We start from the raw sequence: 22,371 nt of genomic DNA, 5'->3' as shown, positions 1-22,371 counted from the left end.
CAACTGGAAAAGGCCTAATATGTCTGCAACATGACTGCCCAAAGATTTCTAACTGTAGTCACTGTGCTGGTGGTGTAAGAGAAGTAAATCAGCCTTGTGAACGCTGTGTAGTTAGCCCAGTAGTAAAGGAAGCCTGTATGCCAGAAATGATAGAATAGCATCTCTATTCACCAATTCTGTCAACATTTCCATCTTTGCCCTGCTGAATGAAAAATGTTTTCTTATTTCTGTCAAATACACAGTAGAGCTTTAGTTGACTGGCCTGGGTGTTGGTATTGGTCTTCTGTACTTGAAACAAACCCACCAAGCATCTCAGCTGCATAGGAGAGTGGAAAAAGAACTATGGGTTTTGGAGTGAGACAGACCGACGTTGAGTCTAACCTTATGGGACAGTAGTTTCCAAAAATGTAAGGTTAGCCTAAGGCCCCAAGATTAAAAGGGTTAAATGAAGTTAAGTATGAGGAAGAGCATAGAACCCAGCACAGAGTCAGTGTAGGGAATGGTTCCCTTTCACCGCCCCAGGGCCAGAGATGGGGGCAGGAGCAAAGACCTTCCTTGGTCTGCAAACCCTAGACCAAATGTGGAGTGACAGTTATTTTGCCCCAGCTGCCACTTACCTTCCTTACACCACGGTGCCTCCAGGCCTTCTAGAATAGAAATGTAGCAGCACAGCAATATGTCTAAAAATAGGAGAGGAGAGAGAGAGCACGGCATGCCTGTTCTTATGTTAGGAGAAAAGAACGTCAAAGAAAGCAACTGGGACTAATGAACTCTACATTAGCCATATTCCATTCTTTCAACTCAAGTCAAATGTCGGTCCCCATTAGGCAACTGGCTTTGACAGGAGCTGTGCTAATTACCACTTACCAACCTTTAATTTCTGGGTAAAAGAAAAAGGAAAAAAACTAATGGATTTTTCATTTTCCAGAGAGAAAGGAATAAAATAATAGTCTTAAAAAATACATTAATTACAAGAATTACTAATGTACCTTTACTAACCAGATTTTTAAATTTCCTAATTATCTAGTCTTTTATTATCTTTTTTTTTTTTTTGCCTTCAGAGTTTTTTTCTTATTTTGTTGTATTTATAGGGTTTTGCCTTAAATTATTTTGGCTGTGTCTTATATTACTTGAGGTTTTTAAGTAATAAAGGGGAGGGGTGGAGTCCTCCATCCTATTTGGAAGCTTCCAATGAAGGGAACAGATTCACTCCTCCCCAGGAGCTGCATTAAATTTTCAGATTGCAGATCCTTAAAGTTAGCTGTTTGCTCAAACTAAGTCAGACAACACTTCCACAATTATAAGGAAGTGAACCAACAGGTTAATGCAGGGCTATGGGATTTTCTTCGGTATTTTCTAATATCATGTTACAAGAACTATCACCAAGAAAATTCTAGCTTTTTCTCCAGCTTACCGTTATTTTAATAAGACAAACACGTATCTGTTCACTTAACTATTTAATTATAACTAGAAAGGATAACTTCGTGTTAATTTTTATTAGGGTTATAAGAAGCTAGAAATAGTGGGTTGCCCAGCTGTGCTTTGCCTCTTCCTTCCTAGTCTAGAAACAGAAAACTTCTTTTTCAGAGCTAAATGACATTTCCTCTTCTGATTTGTTCAAAATCGAATCCCTGTCTCTATCGAAGAAGCTGCTGTTATTAAGATGTGGGTTATCCCTTCAGCAGGCGCTGTCAATTCAAGGTGTTTACGTATCTCCCATGAGCTTACTGGTCTGACTTTCCACTGAAATGGTTTGCTGTCAGCACTGACATATGAATACTATGAAAGGATTTCTGTCGAATGCTTATACCACATCAGTTCTTCCTTAGCAGTTAAGGATCTATTCTGGTGAAATACTGGAAATAAATGCAAGAGAATGAATTAGAAGCTGTCCAGGTCTTGATGTCCTAGATCTACACATTCGACTATATTGAACTACACAAAGGTAGACTTTAAGATGGTAGGAAATCAACCTAATTTACCCATTTTACCCTAATTTATTAATCATGAGCATTTTACTCTAGTCTGACATGCAGTTGATGCCAGTTAGTTTTATCAAGGCCACTGAACTAAGGTAGGCTTAAACTTGATGAATCTCCTGGCAGTGTCATTAGCATAGCTTCATTTCCTTCAGACATTACTTAGTTAAAAGTTACAGGGCCATCCCTGGTGGTCCAGTGGTTAAGACTCCGTGCTTCCACTGCAGGGTCACAGGTTCGATCCCTGGTCAGGGAACTAAGATCCCGCATGCTACACGGTGCGGCCAGAAAAAAAAAAAGTTACAATCTCCAGTCTTAAGAACTGTGTATGTATGACCCCAACTGAAACTGAAAAACAGTGAGCATGCTTTTCTTCTAGAAGAATCTTCAGTTCTGAAGGTTAGCTGGCCTTTCAGGCAGGCATCTTCCACCAGTGCACTGACCTGATTACTGGTCTCTGAAAGCTGCTGTGTTTGGAAATGTGGATGCTATTAAGGCACTTCCATCCCATTATACTTTACTCAGCTAGTAATTATGAATATGAGCTCAGCTCTGTGGAAAACAGAATGGAACGGTCAGCAGTCATACTCCGTAAGTCTGCTCCCCTTGTGTCCAGAGAAGAAAATATCACAATACCCTCCAGCCAGCCTTTGCCGGTTTTCCTGATAATAGCCCTGACCCTCAGAAACTTTCTGTAACTCCAGGTTTGAATCTCTAAGCTTCAAAGTTTAGCATCTGAAAAACCTCATGCTGGAAGTTTTCTTTAGAGTCTGTGATTCAAGAGCCATAAACAATACGTATAATCAAGGAAGGATTTCAGGGCTACAGGGGAGAACTGACATTTGATTAGGGTTTGGAACTGAGCACTTGTTTACTCCTGCCTTCATCTCAGGGGACCCAGGTGCTGGTCCACATGGGGCTCGACAGTCGCTCTGCATTATATCACACAGAAAGGAATCTCCCCCTCGTTTACCCACCATTCACTCACTTCTGTGGGAAATTACTGAGGAAAGGGAAAATATAACAATTATACACATATCAATACATATGCATCGGTCTCCAAATGAAGTCCGGATCCTGTGACTCTGGAAGTCCTTGTATTAGCAGTGGAGGCAATTAGGCTACAGGCTGGGCAGCAGCACTGCTCACTATGCTTGACCTGAAATAAGCCTGAAGCTCTCCTCCATAAAAAGAATTGTAACAAATTAATATTAACTAGTTAAAATTAGTACAGGTACTGTTTTTTTTTTTGCGGTACGCGGGCCTCACTGCCGCGGCCTCTCCTGCTGCGGAGCACAGGCTCCAGACGCGCAAGCTCAGCGGCCATGGCTCATGGGCCTAGCTGCTCCGTGGCACTCAGGACCCTCCCGGACCGGGGCACGAACCCGTGTACCCTGCATCGGCAGGCGGATTCCCAACCACTGCGCCACCAGGGAAGCCCCAGTACAGGTACTTTTTAACAGCAGTTTCGAATGTAACTTTTATAAGCATGTCAACATGATGTTGTCTGCCTAATAGCGTGGCATTTGTTTTTAAATTAATTTTAGCTAAAACATGAGGAACAATCATTTTGTTCTTTGAGCACAATGTTAAAAATTGCTTTTAATATGAGGGGAAATATTGTTTAAATTAGACAGTTGTGTTTTTCTTTTGTGGTACGCGGGCCTCTCACCGCTGTGGCCTCTCGTGTTGCGGAGCACAGGCTCCAGACACGCAGGCTCAGCGGCCATGGCTCACGGGCGCAGCCGCCCCGCGGCATGTGGGATCTTCCTGGACTGAGGCATGAACCCGTGTCCCCTGCATCGGCAGGCGGACTCTCAACCACTGCGCCACCAGGGAAGCCCTAAATTAGACAGTTTATATCAAAATAAACTGTAATGTTATTCTGAACACTTAAATATGTAGCTTTTAGCTATTTTAAATCAAAGCAAGGAAGACAAGGACAGAACCACCTCTAAGCACATAATGAAGGTGGAAGGAAAGCCCCATGGCTGCATTGACGGTAACGGAAAAAGCCACAAAAATCTTTATCAAAAATACTCTCTTTGGGTTCCACATTACTCAAGACACTCAGTACTGGGTGTTTTTGGAGTTTAAATAAAAACTAATTTTCAAATTACACGAGAAAGAGAAGACAACTGCATAAAGAAGAAAGATCACGGCTGATGAATACATTTTTATTCAGATCCATCCTTACACTTCTTTGCATGAGTAATCATGGGTGGGGTTTTATTTGCAGGAGGAGAAGGTCTTCCAGTAGAAATTCTTGCAGGGCGTTTCATCTCGGCAAGTGGACTGTTGGAGGGGCAGGACTTCCTGCCGTTTAAACACCTCCCTGGCTTCCCCTCCTAAAAAGGACACTGCCCTGGCCTGGGAGGCCCACTCATACCACCACGCAAGGAAAGTCAACAGCTGTTTTTCTTTATTTCTGCCACTTGCTGTATATGCTTTTAAAAAGAAGCAGAGGACAAAGGAAAGACAAATCAACCACCTGGTTCAGCCAGCATTACGATACATAATTCCGTAAAAAAAAAAAAATGCTCCAGAACAATAAATCACATTTCTATTTAAAGGATAAGTTAAGAGAACACCTTAACGAAATTGCTCTAATTAGAGAAAAGAAGTTGAAATTTTTCAATCAAGGAAACTCTGCTTGTTTTGCCCCTAATCTTGGCTGAGGTTCTTAATTAGAAGAGGTCAAGAAATCTATCATTTTCCCTGACAAGTGACTGGCAGCTAAGAAGCCCCCCAAGGTGGATCAGGCTAATTTAGCTTGGTTTTCCCATCTCTGGTCTTCCTCCTGGCTGTCCACAAATTGCTTTTCGAGAGAGATCAGCTTGAGACGTTATATTCTGGCTTTTCAAACTCCTTAGAAAGCTTCTAGGAGTAATCTGATGATGAATGACTTGTCTGGAACTCATCTGATAAGTTCAGAGAAAAATCCATTTTTAATGGTCAACTTTATGTACTCTTTCTTGGAACTTTTTCAAAATGGGAAAAAGAGAAAAATAAGTCATGTCATGAAATTACAAATTCTCACAATGGAAAATGTAATGATGTCAATTAATCTCAGCCAGTGAGAACATGTGCTGTATATATAAATTAAGATTCTAGAAGTATGTGTGACTAATACCACAGTGGCAGCTCCATGACTGCACTGCAATAGACTGCTGTAATCACTAAATGTTTCAAAGACTAGCAGATGGAGACTGCTAGCTCGAAGAAGCTCCCCTTAGTTTCAGAGCTTTCTAACAAACTTCCTAACAACTGAAGGTAAACAAGAATCAATGGTCTATACGGACATCACGGCACAGGGCAGCTGAGGGGCACACTGCAGAGTCCAGCCCTGCAGTCTGTCCTGTACACACTCAGCCGTGGAGATGCTGGGGAATCCATAGGGGTGGCCAAATGTGCCAAGGAAAGAGACAGCCCACAAGTGGGTCAGCATGCGGCCGAGTCAGACTACTCACCCCACTGTCACGGCCGGCGAGGCCGCCCTCCAGGGGAAGGGCAGCGGCGGCAGGCAGAGGGGCGGCAGCATCCTCAGGCTGACTGGCACTTCTCTCCAGCCCTGCGGCTGCTCATCCTGCTTGGCAGCCCCGAAATCAGTGTGTTGTGGACTTGGGTCTCTTCTTTGGAGACCAGGGGGTTATTTTAAGCTCAACCTGCAGCTGTGTTTTTGTATATATGCCTGTCTAAAGCCTGTACCCCCTCTTCCTTCACACTCAAGCAGTGACGCATAAGCCTGAGCAATCAGTGCCCACAAAAGTGCTTTCGGATTGGATTTAACCCCTTCATTAAAGCCTCAGATCTCTTCCTGTGTTGAGAGTGGATTTGCTCCTACTTTAGAATGCAAAGTGCACTTGCCTCTGAAGAAGTTCTACCTCCTTATAATTATGCCCAAGCAAGCAGGAAGCCATGAGAAAACCAAGTGATTTAACATAATACAAAATTAGCCTTGGATAAGGAGCTTAAAACCTGCAATTTTGCCCACGTAAAAGTATGACTGAATCTGCTTGGGCAGAAGAAACAAGGCGACGGTGAGGGCTCAGGGAGCCGCTCAGCACCCACTGGTCTCCAAACTGCAGGCAAGGGTGACCCGAGTGATGGTTCCCCAGCACCGCCTCCCCACCCAGCAGGCCACTGTCCTCTGGCCCAGGCCTTCCCAAACTGTGACGTGGACCCAAATCACCTTATTAAGATTAAAATGCATATTCTGATGTCGTGGGTACAAGGAGGAGCCGAGATCCCACAATTCGAATGAGCTGACACTAGAGTAACCAGTGCTTTTCATCTGCTGCTGGCCACTCACTAGTGGCTCATAAACTAGCACTTTTTTTTTTTTTTTTTGCGGTACGCGGGCCTCTCACTGCTGTGGCCTCTCCCGTTGCGGAGCACAGGCTCTGGACGTGCAGGCTCAGCAGCCATGGCTCACGGGCCCAGCCGCTCCGCGGCACGTGGGATCTTCCCAGACCGGGGCACGAACCCGTGTCCCCTGCGTCGGCAGGCGGACTCTCAACCACTGCGCCACCAGGGAAGCCCTAGCACTTTTTTTGAATGAAATAAAAATTAGAGGGCATCATGTTGAGTAAGGATAAATACTGCTGTGTGTGTGTGTGTGTGTGTGTGTGTGTGTGTGTGTGTGTGTGTGTGTGGCGTAAAACGTACTTCTTACTGAATGCCCTGTACTTGACCAGCTCCTGGGGCTTCCTCTCCTCCTGAAGACAGCTCCACTGCTAAGAACTCCAGAACGTGAAGCCCTCTGTGCCGTGCCACCTCCTGGCTCCTCCGGATGGGTCCCAGGTTCAGAGTCACACAAACAAATGTGCAGACCCTCTTCACCTAACTGAGACAGCTAGGAAAATCCGAAACACCCACCACTAACCTACTAAGGTGACCGATGTCAAAGGCAAGGTTCTAAACGGAAGAAAGCAACCAAAGAACTGACAGCGCTTTCCAGAAGTGAACACTGAAGCTTTCGGTTTTCCAAGAGCCTGGTTCACACCCCTTCACAAGGGAAATCTCAACCTTAAATTTCATTGCATCACAGGCTTGTTGTTTAAGATTCTAGGTAAAATCGGCACGGCACGATGACCCATGGATCATACGCTGCATATCGCCTAGTCCCTTTTTTGGTACCACAATAAATTTTTTGCCTAACTCCCACAAATGGCGTTAAAAATGTTCAGATATTCTTGCAGATGAGAAGGTCATGGCAGCTCAGCCAGCTTCTTATAGTCTTGCAGTATATTCCCAGGTTTTATTCAGTGGCCTCATTAAACACCGAGCGTCTGGCATGTACCACCTAGAGGTACAAGGGAGCCACATCCTCCACCCCGACAGAGTTGTTACAGCCCCGCGAAGGGGCAGGATACACACTCTGCAAACGAGAGAAAAGTAAATTTTTGGTGCAAAGAGGGTTATGTGCTGCGGGTTGGAGAAGGCTTCATGTGATCTTATTACTGGCCGTTTTCAAGGAGATGGCAACATATCGTAGTGCTTTAAGGTGACGGCTCTAGACTAAAATCCTGGTTTTGCCGTTGAATTAACTTTTCTAGGGCCTCGGGTTCCTCATCTATAAAATGGGGATAAAAATCGTACCTACTGCCTACCTCACAGAACTCTGCGAGGACCAAATAAGATCATGATAAGCACCTAACACAAGTAGAAAGCACAGAAGGCCCTCACGATAGGAACTGTTACTAAGAAGATACCCTAAATCCTTAGTCCTTCCTGCCCCACAGTATAAAGAAGAGCTCCCTGCCACAAAACGTTGGAAATCCCTGGTTAGAGCCATGAAACTCAAGCAAAGGCTCCACCTCACCACCCAGCACACCTCAGACCCGGGAACAAGTACTTGGGGGCGCCTGCCTGCTGTGTGTGCACAGCACTACACAAGGCACCCACCACCATCCACCACCCCAAAGCCTGCCCACAGGGAGCAGACGGTCTAATGTTTTATGCAAGAACGTGTGCTTCTGAAAAGAAGTACCATGGGAGCCGTGACTAAAGGAACACAGTACCGCATGATTTCGAAAAAGGGAGATTGTTTATTCTAAAAGGCAGAAGTAGGACCTAGATAGAAGGTGGAAGACTCTTCTTCATATACAGAAGAAACTTGCAACAATCAGTGTCCAATAACAGAAAGGGCGCTCTGTCCCTGAGGAATTCAGCAGAGCCCCGGGAACCACAGTCAGCAGTGTTGCAGAAGGGGTTCCTACTTGCTGGGGAGATTGAACTAAACGACCTCTAAGGGTTCTTTACAGGTTCTGCAATTCAGTAAAGGTAGTAATCAGGCCCTGATTACGCTTTCCCAGACACCTAGGTTTCAAGGTATCAGCTGTGTATGAGCCAGCGTAGACCTACCCCAGCGCATTCCAGCTGCTGCTGTGTGTAGAAGGGGATGCTCTGAAACTTCCCTGGATCGTTGAGTAATAAAAAATTAACACAGGATCTTTTATTTCAATTTTTTTGAGGAACTGGTGTAACAAGGAAGACAACAAACATTATAAATGTAAATTCCCCCAACTATGCTACCAGGCCACCTTTATGTCAAGGACATCTGCTGCTTTACACGGTCAATCATCTGGCTACGTGGTTAATAAATCTAGTTAAAGTTCAGATGAGCTTCCAGGACTCTGAGGAAGCAAGCTTGTGAGAGGGAGCCCTCTACCACTCCCTTCTGCCACTGCCAGCAAAGGTGGACTGGAAAGGATGGCTGACATCACACGGACATTCTGGAGTCACCTAAACCCTGATCAGAACGTGCAGTGGGCAAGAGGCAGCTCCTGAGAACTCAGGGAGTAGACTCAGCCATTCCGTACAAAGTCTGGCCACCCCTGTGTTATAATCCCCGAAAAATGTGTTATACTACCACTTGTCTAAAATATGAACAGGTCATACATAAATGTGCCAAATAAACCAAAAGAGTACATGAACATCAAGTCAACTTTCTCATCTGGCTAGAAAACTTCATGTCAAAATACCCATGCCAGGCGGGAGGGGCCCTCTACAACCCTCTAATCAGGGACAGGACACCCAGGGTGCACACGGGTTCATCATTTCGAGTCATGTGTATTCTGAGTTTCTGGAGCTACAGAAATCTATAGAAACAAGATGCATTATAATGGTTCTACCAATTTCCTTTTATTGTCGCATATAACATTGCTGCGAGAGGTATTAACTCTATTTCACTGATAAGAACACAAAGTTTCAGAAAGTCATACAGTGGGAGGGAGGGAGACGCAAGAGGGAAGAGATATGGGAACATATGTATAACTGATTCACTTTGTTATAAAGCAGAAACTAACACACCATTGTAAACCAATTATACTCCAATAAAGATGTTAAAAATAAATAAATAAACAAAACAAAATCAGCCATTCATAGCAAAAAAAAAAGAAAGTCATACAGCTATTAGAGTTGTGAAATCAGGATGCAAGTCTAGATTTGTCAACCTTTGGAAAGTCCACAGTATCTAGTCTCAAAACTCTCCGTGATGAGGTGTTTAAAGACAGCTTACCTGAAAATGAAACTGCTAACGTACAGATCTTTGGCTGGAATGTACTGTAAAGACGGAAGCCTTCATGATTCACATTTCTTTCACTGATGTGACACAAAGGTGTTACAATTATTATCTGAGACCAAATGATTGGTTATTTGAAGAACCTGAAACCGTGAAGTTTGAATTCAACGCTTTACTATGACCATAGCTCAGCATCTCCTTTTGAGAGGTAGACTCTCGGGTATCTTTTGCTGATCATATCTGGGCATGGATGGTATAAATTCTATCCACCTGCACGCACCTTTTCTCTCTCACCCACTCTAGAGTCATCACTCCAAACGTGACTACCATCTCCATTGGTCAGTAGATCCTGCGTGGTTGGTTAACATCTTCAAGCTTCAGCTTGCTCATCAGTAAAAATGGGAATAAACAAAAAAACCCTGAAGAAGTTGTGAAGAAGAACTATATGGAACACCCAGGGCAGCAGCTGGCACACAGAAACGGCTCTGTAAGTGCCAGGCCCTCTTCTTTACTCCTGTCGCCCCAGCAGGGAAAAGGCATGCCCTGGACCCCTAATAAACCCCAAGGAGAAGACAGCAGACCTGGGACTCCTGGAAGCATCATCTCTCACAAACTAAAACACAGGACACACAACTGAAGTGTTTTGGAGGAGTAGTCAGGTTTTCCTCTCAAGCAAAACTTCTGCCCAGTATAATTACAAAATAGCCAGACAAAAGTCACATAAACTGTGTTTCTGGAGAAAATCACCTTTAAAAAGTAAAAAGGACCATTTCCAAACACCCACCCTTTTACCTTGTGATCACAAGTGACGCGGGTTTAAAAAACAATACTGGGGGAAAAAAAAAAAAAAACAATACCGAGAGGCTTCCCTGGTGGCACAGTGGTTAAGAATCTACCTGCCAATGCAGGGGACACGGGTTCGAGCCCTGGTCCGGGAAGATCCCACATGCCGCGGAGCAACTAAGCCCATGCGCCACAACTACTGAGCCTGAGCTCTAGAGCCTGCGAGCCACAACTACCGAGCCCACGTGCCACAACTACTGAAGCCCGCAAGCCATAACTACTGAGCCACCACATCTAGAGCCCGTGCCCTGCAACAAGAGAAGCCCACGCACCACAACGAAGAGTAGCCCCGGCTCGCCACAACTAGAGAAAGCCTGCGCACAGCAACGAAGACCCAATGCAGCCGAAAATAAATTAATTAATTAATTTTAAAAACAATATTGGTAATCAAAAGAACTAAATAGGGAGTTCCCTGGTGGTCCAGTGGTTAGAACTCGGCACTTTCACTGCCATGGCCTGGATTCAATCCCTGGTCAGGGAACTGAGATCCTGCATGCCACGCAGTGCAACCAAAAAAAAAAAAGGACTAAATAAATATAGCTTTATTCATCTTTCAGGGACTGTCAGCCTAAAAAGTTATATAAAAGAATGAAAAAATAACTATGATTTTTGCTTGAAAAAGTCAATGATATGTAATTGCTAACAAAATTTTATTAACAGCAATAGATACAATTTCCAATATATACCATTCAAACACACTTTTTTCATGTGCTTCAGTAAGACATGGGAGTATTTTGCTTAAGAGTTTCCAGTTCTCTTTTAAACCACCTTTTGCAGTCAGTGACTTGCAGTCAGAATACAGTACAAAAAGCCCCCAAGCCTTTTTTTTTGGTAATCTCCACTTAATCCTTTCAAAACCCTTTGTTGGCAATACATGTTTTTAGTGGCTTTACCTGAAGGCTGCTTTTTCCAAATGGCGACAGACTTTAGTTCTCACTTTCCACTACACCAGCCTCTGCTGGCTCCACTGAATTTTTGTTTTCATCCTCTAACTTCTTTTTCTTCTTTGCTTTTCGTTCCAGGTTAAACTGAGCGATGTCTTCATTTTTCTCTGTGATGTATTTTAGCTATAAAAAATGTTTTTAACTACATTTTTATCTGGTTGTAAAGCCATTTATAAGCCTAAGGGGAGAAAAAAATCTACACCGTTTCCCAACCACTCCCACCCTGGGTTACATTCCTTAGAGTTAAAACACAGCTTCAAATTTTTTCTGGAAGAAGGAATCAACTTCAGAAGTCAACTCCCTGCTACATATCCTACCAAACAGGTAGAGTTCCTTGAAAAATCAAAAGAATTAAAACTTGCAGCTTACAGAAGGCATGCCGATCACAAATATACTCTACAAAGTACACATATAGTCAACATGCCCCTAAATTTATCCAACTAAAATTATTGAGCAACTACTGTGTACCAGATACTGGAGATACAAGGGAAATAAGACAAGGTCCCTGCCCTCAGGGAAGATTTAGTCTAATGCACAAATTTAGCTGCAACTCTTCAGTAATAAGTTTCTGTCAAATAAAAAAATTAAGAATCCAAAATAAAAACAACATTCTGAAGTAGACAAATATGCACCCAATTAATAGTCTAAGATGACTTGCATTGACGATTCCTTGGCAAAAGGTGGAAATTGCTCACTGAAGCTGACCAAGTAAGCGTTATGACAGAGGATTTATGAGGAGAGAGAAATGTCTTTTCCACTGATACACGGCACCACAGGCGCCTGAGCTATTTTACTTAGGAATCATATCATCCTTAACCCTGACTTAAACTTTGGACAAATAATATTAGAAGAGCAGAGATAGAAAACAGCCCAGTGGAAACAGCACTAGATTCAGGGTTCAAAGGTTAAGGTTCAGCTGTCAACCAGAAAACTTCCTATTTAACTTTGGGAAGTTACTTAACTCCAGTAGCCTAGCCTGTAAAATGGGGCGATCTAGTCATGTTATTGAAAACCCTCAGAGGGTAGTTGTGAGCTTTAAATAATATATGTAAAATATTATCAATAAAAGTCCTGTGTAAACTGCCAAGTGCTACACAAGTCCATTCATTCAGCAGCTACTCGTGAGCACCTACTGTGGGCCAGGCCCTATTGTAGGCACGGCAGATGGAGTAGAGAAGAAGGGGACAAAAATCCCTGCCCTCGTGGAGCTCACATTCTGGGGAGGAACGTGAAGTATTTTAACTGCTAGGATCAGACTAAGTCAGGAAACCTCACAGGTGTCCTGGATCTGCCATCGGCCACAGCTACTAGCCTGGGATCACAGCATCACCTGTAAAGGGAGGGCTTGGTCAAGATGATGTCTAGACTTCTTTGAAAAGACAATGTGCTCAATTTCCTGCACATCCCAGATGTACAGATACTCTTTCCATACCTGGCCCAACAGAACTGTGGGCACCGTAACGAAACTATCCCCATACACTCTGGCCTGCGACCTGTCTCTGACATCATGCTCCAAATGAAACATGGGACCAAAGTTTTGAGACATTACAAAAAAGGCAAATTATGAATCCAGAGAGCACTGATTAGAAAATTTCAAATTGGCTTAGTAAGATCCATCATAATGAAAGAAAGCCTATAAATTACGGGCAGGTCTGAACGGTTCAAGCATCTCTCGTTTTTAATGCAAGGTGCCCCGGGGAATCACTTCATGGCTGCAAGTGATTAATTGGGAATAATGTATTCTGATGGGAAAGGGGAGTGAGGAAAGAAATTCATCTCTCACCAGTGAATTACTCCTCCTGGCTAAGAGCTTCACATCTTCAGTGTTAATGGTGCTTCTCTTCGCATGTCTGTAGAAAGGGCAGAAACAATTCACCAAAATGTTTGGTATTATTTAAAGTTTTGATGAAACACAAAAGTTCATGGCCAGACTTCACACCAGCAAGGATCTCTAAGTAGCCCATCTTTTCAGATTAAGGTCATTAAGCAACAGTGACACAAAAATGAGTGAAGTGACGAGCCAAGATACCAACTAAATAAAGAGACTGAGAGAAAGCAGAAGCCCATCTGTCCACCTCCACCTGAGGGCCAGCGTGCTTGGAGAATATGAGCAGGGAAAGGAGTGAGGGGTTTTAAACCCTTCCCAAATGGCCTGCTTGGTCACAATGGACACAGAGACCACCATACAAAAAGCAAGAAGGTCAGTGAAGCACCTTCAGTGAAAAGAGAATGACACAGAGCTCACGATACAAAGATCGTCTCTGCTTAAGCAGACGCTAAACAGAAGAGCAGAGACTTTCCATGAAGCATGGCTTCACTTACACCAAGGTCCTAAAGCTCTTCTCCAAAGGCTACATTACAGGAAAAAGCTTGTGCAGGTGTCTCCTAATATCCCATTTCCCAACTAGGAGATAACGCATTCCCCCGACAATAGCCCAGTTAGAACAAAGAACATCCTTTCAACTGGAGTCTGTCTCTTGCTCACAACATGGACTCAAGTTCTTGTTCCAGTCCTCCTATGTCTGCTTTAAAAGGTAATTTGAGATAATAAGCTCTATTCAATAATTTATTACTCTAATTACACCCTTTCTTGCCATTTCTAACTTCCTCCAAAAATAAGTAGGAACTTCGTAAGTAGGAATAAGGAGGAATCTTTGTATCCTTAATAACTATCCAAGTGGCCAGCACATAGTAAGTCCTCACTGTTGAGTTAAAGATAAAATCCCAGAAATTATACTCCATAATTTGGCCGTTAGTCTTTCACATCCTGCCAAGTGTGAAAATATCATGTGCCGTCTCATCATGATTGACAGTACCTGCCTGTCCTGATATGATACCCACGTCAGAAGGTAGCTTCTAACTAGCCACCTGCAAGGACCAGAACAGAGGAAAGGGGGAAAAAAGTCAGACAGAAGGTGACAGAGCACTTCCCTGGTGGCACAGTGGTTAAGAATCCACCTGCCAAAGCAGGGGACACGAGCTCGAGCCCTGGTCCGGGAAGATCCCACATGCCGCGGAGCAACTAAGCCCACGCGCCACAACTGCTGAGCCTGTGCTCTAGAGCCCGCGCGCCTAGAGCCCGTGCTCTTCAACAAGAGAAGTCACCACAATGGAAGCTGGCTCGCCGCAACTAGGAAAAGGCTGCACGCAGCAACGAAGACCCAAGGCAGCCAAAAATAAATAAATAAACAAATTTTTAAAAAAAAGGTGCTAAAATAGCAGCCACCAAGTATGAAGCCAATCCACAGGTTCCCTGGGTGCCATGGACACACCGTGGCCTTCAACTCCATCACACGGCCAGGCTGCTCTGGCGGTACCACCGCCTTGGTAAAGTGCCATACGAGGAGCAGGTTCGAGGAAGCAGCGCACTGAACTATTCACAGAGTAACACCGGCTCATCTGTTCACGAGAAGCATTTAGGAAACAGCAGTCAATCGTCTCTGCCACTCAGCTTGTCACCTGGTTTCTCTGCACCATATTCTTTATTCTTTTTTAAAAATATTTATTTATTTACTTACCTGGCTGTGCCGGGTCTTAGTTGCGGCACACGGGATCTTCATTGTGGCACGCCAACTCATAGTTGCAGCGTGCCAACTCTCAGTTGTGGCATGTGGAATCCAGTTCCCCGACCAGGGATCAAACCTGGGCCCCCTGCATTGGGAGCGTGGAGCCCTGGCCACTGGACCACCAGAGAAGTCCCCTCTGCACCATGTTTTAATGTTACCACTTTCCCAGATGAAGGAGCAGGTATATCCTATGCCAGCCACTGCACATCAGAGATTCTCCTAAATCAAACCTCTGGCTCCAGAAAATTACTCTAGGGAACGTAACAAAGGGGTTTTCCATATAACACTTTTAGCAACACAGGTTTCAAAGATTATTCCCAAAATGTCCCTAGAATTTATTTACCGTAGAATATCGATTTCTTCAAAATGTTTCATCTTTAACATGTTAACAATATTAAGTGACTAGAGATTTCAAAGCTAAATAAGGGAAATTCACAACTTAAATTGGGAGATGATCTTCCAAAGTTTACAGGTGACTTGAATGTATAGTATTTACAATTTAAATGCATTTTATTTCATAGAAACAATGTTACAAACACTGGTTAGGTTCCCAGCCTCCAAAGACTATTTAATATATAGCCAACCTGAAACAGTATGTATTTCAGACTTCTCAAACTGGGGTAATCATACAGTAGTTCTAAGGGCAGGGACTATGTGACAGGGAAAACTCAAAACCACAGGATAAAGTTGACCTTCTGGGAGCATCAATGTTATTCAGTGATAAACTTTAAAACAGGATTTTTTATATGAGAGCAAACTGGACTATTTTGAAAACGAATGTAAAATTAAGACAACAGATGAGTCTGCAAAGAAAATCTGTGCCTGTGTTCGCTCAGGGTCCTTGGGAGGACGTCTGAGGGAGGAGCCCTGGTGCACCCACGTGCGCACCGCAGAAGAGGCGGCATCTCCTAGTAAAGCCTCACTCAGAGAACATAGGCTGACAGCCTTTACACAGACTCCTTTACTCAAAAGATGACGTCCTTCCTTGTGGAGCTGACAGTCTAAGTGATACCCACACACCACTCTGCCCCAGTGCCCAGCAAAAGGAAATGGACTTAACGTAACTATAAAAAACACAGGGACTCCCCTGGTGGCGCAGTGGTGAAGACTCCGCGCTCCCAATGCTCGGGGCCCGGGTTTGATCCCTGGTCAGGGAACTAGATCCCACACGCGTGCCGCAAATAAGAATTCACATGCCACAACTAAGGAGCACACGTGCCACCACTAAAGAGCCCATGAGGCACAACTTAGGAGCATGCCTGCCGCAACTAAGACATGGCGCAACCAAATAAATAAAATAAAATAAAATAAAAAGACAATCATGGGAATGTAATGTACAGCACGATGACTATTAAAAAAAAAACTATAAAAAACACAGAGTACCTGAAAGCTTAATGTGTTACAATGCTAAATAGTTCTAATTTTATTTCTTTTTAAATTTTTTAAAATCTCTGTAGGTTTTTTTTTTTGGCTGTGCCGGGTCTTAGTTGTGGCACGCTGGATCTTCGTTGCCATGTGCAGGATCTTTTAGTTGCAGCGCGTGGGATCTAGTTCCCTGAGGAGGGATCGAACCTAGGCCCCCTGCATTGGGAGTGCGGAGTCTTAACCACTGGACCACCAGGGAAGTCCCCTAATTTCATTTTTACTCCTAGTATTTAGAAGTATTTAAAGTTTCATTGTGTTTTCCCACAACTAACACAGAAGTAGCAAGGAAACTCACACCTGAGGGCTTGCTACAGGCATCTAGTGGGTAGAGGCCAGGGGTGCCACTAAACACACTAAAATGCACAGGACAGCCACCACCAGAACAAGGAATTATCCAGTCCAAAATGTCAATAGTGCTGAGGTGATCTGTACTGATAAACTCCATGTTCAAATCAAATAACCATTGTCTACTTATTTACATTTTTGTGTCTTCCTTTGTAGTATAGAGGGCTCATATTTAAAAAAAAAAGAAGAAAAGAAATGGCAAGTAAAGGTAGTAAGTGTATTTCACAGGAGACTCAGAGTGGGGGTGGGCACGAGGCACAGGTAAGGGGCAACCACCTGAATTAACAATGATAAGCCATATAAGCTATCAGTATCCCATACATTATCCTTATCCCTTCTGGCCAAGTTGAAGATGCTAAGCGGTTTTTAGGGATTCATACACAGGAATAGGAAAGATTTAGAGCCTGCCCTCTGAGAACCTACTGCTTTAATTCATTCAGAATATTCATCGGAGAAAAAAAGAGCTAACAGGAGCAAGGTGAAAAGTATGGGGTGTGGGAGAGGCTGGCACCGAATCAGAAGTGGGAGCAAATTAGAAAGCTTTGGCCCTTTCAGGCCTTCCTCGTTCAAATTGCTTCATGAAAGCAATTCGTTGCAATTGTTTTCAATTACCTGCAGTACTAATTGAAGAGAGGAGCATAAATCACCTGTAAAAGCTAACACTTTACCAGCTGAAAGTAAGTCACACACTTTTCAAGGAGCGTGTGTCTCACTTGTAACAAGCTCAGCAAATGCAGGGCTGACGGGCCATGGGGCTGTATTATCCTGACACCTGCAAGCTTCCCCGCGGAGCACGAAGCAGCCCAGCCCGGGCGCCCAGCCTCACGCCCCAGCGCTACACCACCTGCAGAAATGGCCTTAAAAGCACACACGCTGTGCACAGAGTCCTGGAGACATGATTCATACCTTTTTAACCTGGAACTGAATAACTCTGGTTCCGTTAACAAAAAATACTTGGAAAGCTGCAAAAAATGCCAAATCAAGTCTGAATGGACAGTGATTAAAGCAGATGTTACATTCTTACAGAATCATGATTGGAGACTGAGCATCCACAAAACACAGGGGAAAAAAAAGCTAAAGCTCTCCTGAAATTCACCACCAGATGGGGCGTATCAATAGCATGTAAACAAACAAAGATCCCACAATCAAGCTGTCTACCCACCTTGCAAACATTTCAAGGTCTTTGGCAAAATTTTCTGAAAGAGAAAAAGAGATGTGCTTTAGCTACCCTACAGCAATTTTTTTTCAGCAGTGCTGCATGGCATGTGGGATCTTAGTTCCCTGACCAGGAATCGAACCCGTGCCCCCTCCTTTGGAAGCACAGAATCTTAACCACTGGCCCACCAGGGAAATCCACCCCCCACCTCAATCTTATTTCAGAGGGAGAAAAGTGAAATCTCAATGTCTACAGTAAGTACAGTGACTAATACAACAAATCCTTTTAAAGGTGAGAGGAGGCCCTTCAGGCAGGTCCATCACTGGATTCGTTATGACCTCCTTGCCTCCCTGGCCCCCTCCACCCTTCATTACAAGCCTTTGGTAATTATGGCTACACCTTTCCTTCCTAGAAGCTATCCCTAACTTTAAATTTTGCTACGAGTTAGGGCTTAGGAGGACATTAATCTCCTCTGAAGTCAAGCAAATACCAAGGCTGCAAATTCAACTGTCAAACTGTGGGTGATATAAAAAAGTTACAAAGCAATGAAATTTATGTCTAATGTTCCCGGCAGTTTACAGCACAATAAAATAAAGGTGCTGATGCCCCCGTGTTAGGGTAACAGAAAGAAAAAAAAATAGTTCTTTCCATAAGCTATCTGAATCTTACGGCCAATAAAAGAAACGTTTCACGAACGGTGTCCAATGATAATGTTCTCTGTCTGCTGGTAAGACATGCCGTGGCACCCCACCCCCACACATTTCTCCCAGGCAAATCAACCTCTGGGCTTTCTGTACATCTACAGGAAGACCGTGGCTGCATACCGCACTGTTGAAAAGTCACCTCCGAAATCGCTGCAATGGTTTGTTTGCTGAACTGCATCTCTTTGTCCGACGCAACTTCCTCACAAAGACAGCCAACAGTGTAGTGAACCGCTGCCTTTAGCCTCTGAAGCAAAATCAAAACACTTCGTGGGTAAGATTGCAAATAAGAGCTTTTCACATCTTAAAAAATTAAGATTAGGAGAGGGTCTGCTCACCCTAATTCCTTCAGCACTTTCCATAATGGCTGAGTGAGTTTTCAACTGTAGTAAAAAATTAATGGGGCCCTCTGGAGTGTGACTTGTAGAAACATTACTTTAATGTTAATGGTTAATGGTTATGATTTAGGTCAAGTAAAGGTAAGGAATTATGATGGCAATTCAGCAGGGAATGAAGGCAGGCTGGTACTTGGGAGGCATCTATGTGACTTTACTCAGTTATTCCACATTTATGTGCCAAGTGCCTACTGCGTGAAGGGGTGTGCTAGGTGTCTGGGCAACACAATGAAAAAAGACAGGGATTTCTGCCCCCATATGGGGGTTAACCAAGCAAATGCAAAAGGATCCCGTCCCTGTGCTTCAAGTCCTTGCCAGCCCCTGTCCTGCATGAGACAGGACGAATGATCAGGACAACACAGGGAAAGGCTCGTGAGGCTGCATCGGCCCCTCCTCTGATTTGCTGGTTTGCTAGCCCACCTCAACAGGACCCTCACTGCTCCTCAGCAACCCTTTCAGGTGCTGGAAAACATACCTCTACCCATGCGGAGGAGTAAAGAAGCCAAACAAGCTAAGCCAAGGTCTCCGTCTCACGTGAATAAACTTGCTGAGCCCTGCGTGGGCTCCACCTGTGCTGGAAACAGAGCTGAAGCGGACATGGTGACAGCTGAACCCAAGACAGTATCAACTCTACCAGCAAATGGTCACGGTAGAAGCAAGATGAGGAGGAACTGCAAAAACACAAGTCCAGGACCCCAGAGTAGAGGCCAGGCAGATAAGCAAGGGACCTACGTTCCTTAGTTTCAGATGTCACAAGAGTAGGTAAGTAGAGGGCACTGGTGAGAGGAGACAAAGAGACCACCACTCTGGGAGGGATAAAAACCCTCCAAGGGATCTTTTGTAGGTATCTGTAGAGGTGAGGTTAGGGGCGGGGGAACAGGACAAGGGATCCTTCCGACTGCTCCAGAAGTTTTCTCTGCCGGCCCCTCCCCCCCAACTCCTGGAACGGGCTAAGTGCCTTCTTCGATGCTGAACACTGAGAGGCTAAATCTCTATCTAGACTCTAAACTCCTCGAGGGCAGGACCCTTCAAGTGTTGTTCACAGCTGTCCACCTAGTGGCAAGAACAGCTGGCTGAGTGAATGGCTGGATCCCCCCCGCCCTGCTCACCACTGCATAGAGAACGAGGTTCAAATTTCTCAGTCTATCTTTGCAGCCTCACTCACTTACTCAGTAAGCGCTGTTTATTGAGAGCCACGCTCTGTACTAGGGGCTGAGAACACAAAACTGAAAAGGACAGTCCCTGCTCTCAAAGAGATTATCTCCCACCACACCTGTGCCATGAATGGACTCCTGGAAACCACCAATGTCATGAAACACAAAGAAGGTGGAGAACCCTTCCAGGGAAGACCGGAGCCAGGACCACTTGATGCAAGGCATGATCCCTGACTGGATCCTGGATGAAGAAAAAAGACCACTAAAGAACCTCTTTGGGGGCTTCCCTGGTGGCGCAGTGGTTAAGAATCCACCTGCCAATGCAGGAGACACGGGTTCGAGTCCTGGTCCAGGAAGATCCCACCTGCCCCTGTGCCACAACTACTGAAGCCCGCGCACCTAGAGCCCGTGCTCCGCAACAAGAGAAGCCACTGCAGTGAGAAGCCCACGCACTGCAACAAAGAGTAGCCCCCGCTCGCCGCAACTAAAGAAAGCCCGCACGCAGCAACGAAGACCCAATGCAGCCAAAAATAAATAAAAAGAAAAAAAAGAACATCTTTCGGACAACTGGGAGAAACTGAATATGGACTGACATTAGATCATAGTATTTTATCAATATCAAACTTCCTGAGTGTGATCAGAGATTATGTCACAGAATGCCCTTGTTCTTGGGAGAAGCATGCTGAAGTATTAAAATTTAAAGGTGAAGTGTCAAGTGTATTTAATTCTCAAATAATTCCGAAAAAAGGAGCAAGGGAGCAAATACAGCAAAACGTTAACCGGTGAATCGAGGTGAGGGGCATATGGGTGATGAATACATTATTCTTGCAACTTTTTCTTGAAGGCTTGAACTTCAAAATAAAGGAAGGGAGTGGGTAAACAGCGTCTGAACCTTAGAAGCTCATTCCCGTGTCTCTTCGGTTAATCCTCTCTGAGGTTGCCACCCTGGTTCTTGGTTTTCACCTCTTTACAACACTGTTCTCTCGACTCTGCCACGCGGTATTTATTCCGGTGCTGACTAAAGGACTGGATACCCATAACTATCCCGAGAACTGGTTATTACCCGATTTTCCATCTAGGAAAACTGAGTTTGGGCAGAGTCAACACAACCCTCCGGGCGGAGTCAAGATTCGAACCCACATTCGATGGGCTCGGGAGCCGGACGGCCTGGGAGTTTGCACCAGGGTCTGAGGCTTGTCTCCTCGCGGGCAGGACGGAGAGCGCACGGGTTACGGGAGCCAACATTTTCGAGCTTGTGCCGCGCGCCAGGCGCCTCACAACGACCCTGTCCGAGGAGATTGAGGCTGCCCCAAAGCCAGAGGGGCCCCGGCCGCCGGCCTCCGCGGAGCGCCGCAGGAACTTCCACCGACTCTCCTTTCTTGCGCCGCCGCCCGCACGCTCCAATCCGCGATACCATGGAAACCGCCTCCCAGCACCCCCCGCGGCAGCGGAGCCGGCCTAAGCGCAGGCGCCAGGCGGCCGGAGCCGGCCTGAGCCGGCCCGCGCAGGCCCGAGCTCTCCCTCCGAACCCGGCACGAAGGCGAGGGCGGGCGGAGGCAGGGCCTTTTTCTCCCCTGCACAATCTAGACGCCGTCCTCCCCCAGCCCAGCCAAGACTGCATTCCCCGGTACCTGTTGGTAAGAGAATCGCTGCTGCTCCTCGGCCCCCTCCTCCTCCTCCATCATCACCGCGGGCGGATCCTGGCAGGCGCGCGATGACAAGACAGTGGCGGCGGCCGGGAAGGCCCAGTCGGATTTTCCCGCCGCGGCGCCGGGCGACGGGCCGCGCGGGGGGCCAAAGCGCGAAGCTGCCTCCTGCCTCGCTCTCGGCCCCTAGCGGTGGCTCTGGGAAGGGCGCCTCGCAGCCTATCTGCTCCCGCCCCGCCCAAGCCGAGCTCCCCGGGGACCCCAGAGCCAGCTCTGCGCGGAGCACAGTGGGCAGCACCGGCTCCCGGGGTGGGGGTAGGGGGGCGGGGAGGGAGAGAGAGAGAGAGAGAGAAAAAACAGGGACAACGGTACACAACTCTGTATTGTAAGTTACATGCGGCTGTAACCTTGGTGTGCCTTGCAAAATCCAGTGTGGGTTTTTCTAATTCTGTAGTGTCACAAAGTCAGACCACGGATAAATGTTTGATTTCTATCCCCTTAAGCGAATAAGTTGCTCACCCCATTGCCATTGCCAAAGGAATATAGCTATGACCCGAATGTTGGCTAATTTTCTTTTACGTTAAGAGTTAAGTGAAATAGGGGACTTCCCTGGGGGTCCAGTGGTTAAGACTCCACGCTTCCACTGCAGGGGCGCAGGCTCCATCCTTGGCCAGGGAACTAATAAGATCCTG

The 22,371-nt window shown here is 45.4% G+C and overlaps 1 protein-coding gene across 3 annotated transcripts; it reads right to left on the bottom strand.

The window, feature by feature from the left end:
• Positions 1–653: 653 nt before the first annotated feature.
• On the bottom strand, positions 654–21,830 carry LOC307192419 (centromere protein S). 3 transcript variants are annotated; one of them, XM_079933254.1, is made up of 6 exons: positions 21,665–21,830; positions 18,608–18,731; positions 17,790–17,823; positions 13,075–13,141; positions 11,241–11,414; positions 654–680 (listed from the first exon to the last, which is right to left on the bottom strand). In XM_079933254.1, exons 1-5 carry the CDS (start codon positions 21,716–21,718, stop codon positions 11,274–11,276), a joined length of 420 nt encoding a protein of 139 aa, XP_079789380.1. In that variant the 5' UTR covers positions 21,719–21,830; the 3' UTR covers positions 654–680; positions 11,241–11,273. The 3 variants fall into 3 exon arrangements, with proteins under 3 accessions (XP_079789380.1, XP_079789379.1, XP_079789381.1); XM_079933253.1 differs by lacking the exon at positions 654–680 and adding an exon at positions 4,254–4,426 and having other exon boundaries at positions 21,665–21,829; XM_079933255.1 differs by lacking the exons at positions 654–680; positions 21,665–21,830 and adding an exon at positions 21,097–21,653 and having other exon boundaries at positions 8,673–11,414.
• Positions 21,831–22,371: the final 541 nt, after the last annotated feature.

Source organism: Stenella coeruleoalba, assembly GCF_951394435.1.
Source record: "Stenella coeruleoalba genome assembly, chromosome: 1".
Taxonomy (NCBI): Eukaryota; Metazoa; Chordata; class Mammalia; order Artiodactyla; family Delphinidae; genus Stenella; species Stenella coeruleoalba.
Note: the sequence above shows the minus strand (reverse complement) of the source record. Positions and strands in the feature narration are given on the sequence as shown.

Excerpts from the sequence above, each read along its gene's own strand:
- LOC307192419 (XM_079933254.1), bottom strand. The coding sequence starts at position 21,718 with ATGATGGAGGAGGAGGAGGGGGCCGAGGAGCAGCAGCGATTCTCTTAC. Across the intron at positions 17,824-18,607 it reads GGTGACTTTTCAACAGTGCG|AAAATTTTGCCAAAGACCTT; the intron begins GTATGCAGCCAC and ends TTTCTCTTTCAG. Across the intron at positions 13,142-17,789 it reads GACCTTGAAATGTTTGCAAG|ACATGCGAAGAGAAGCACCA; the intron begins GTGGGTAGACAG and ends CCCTTTCTACAG.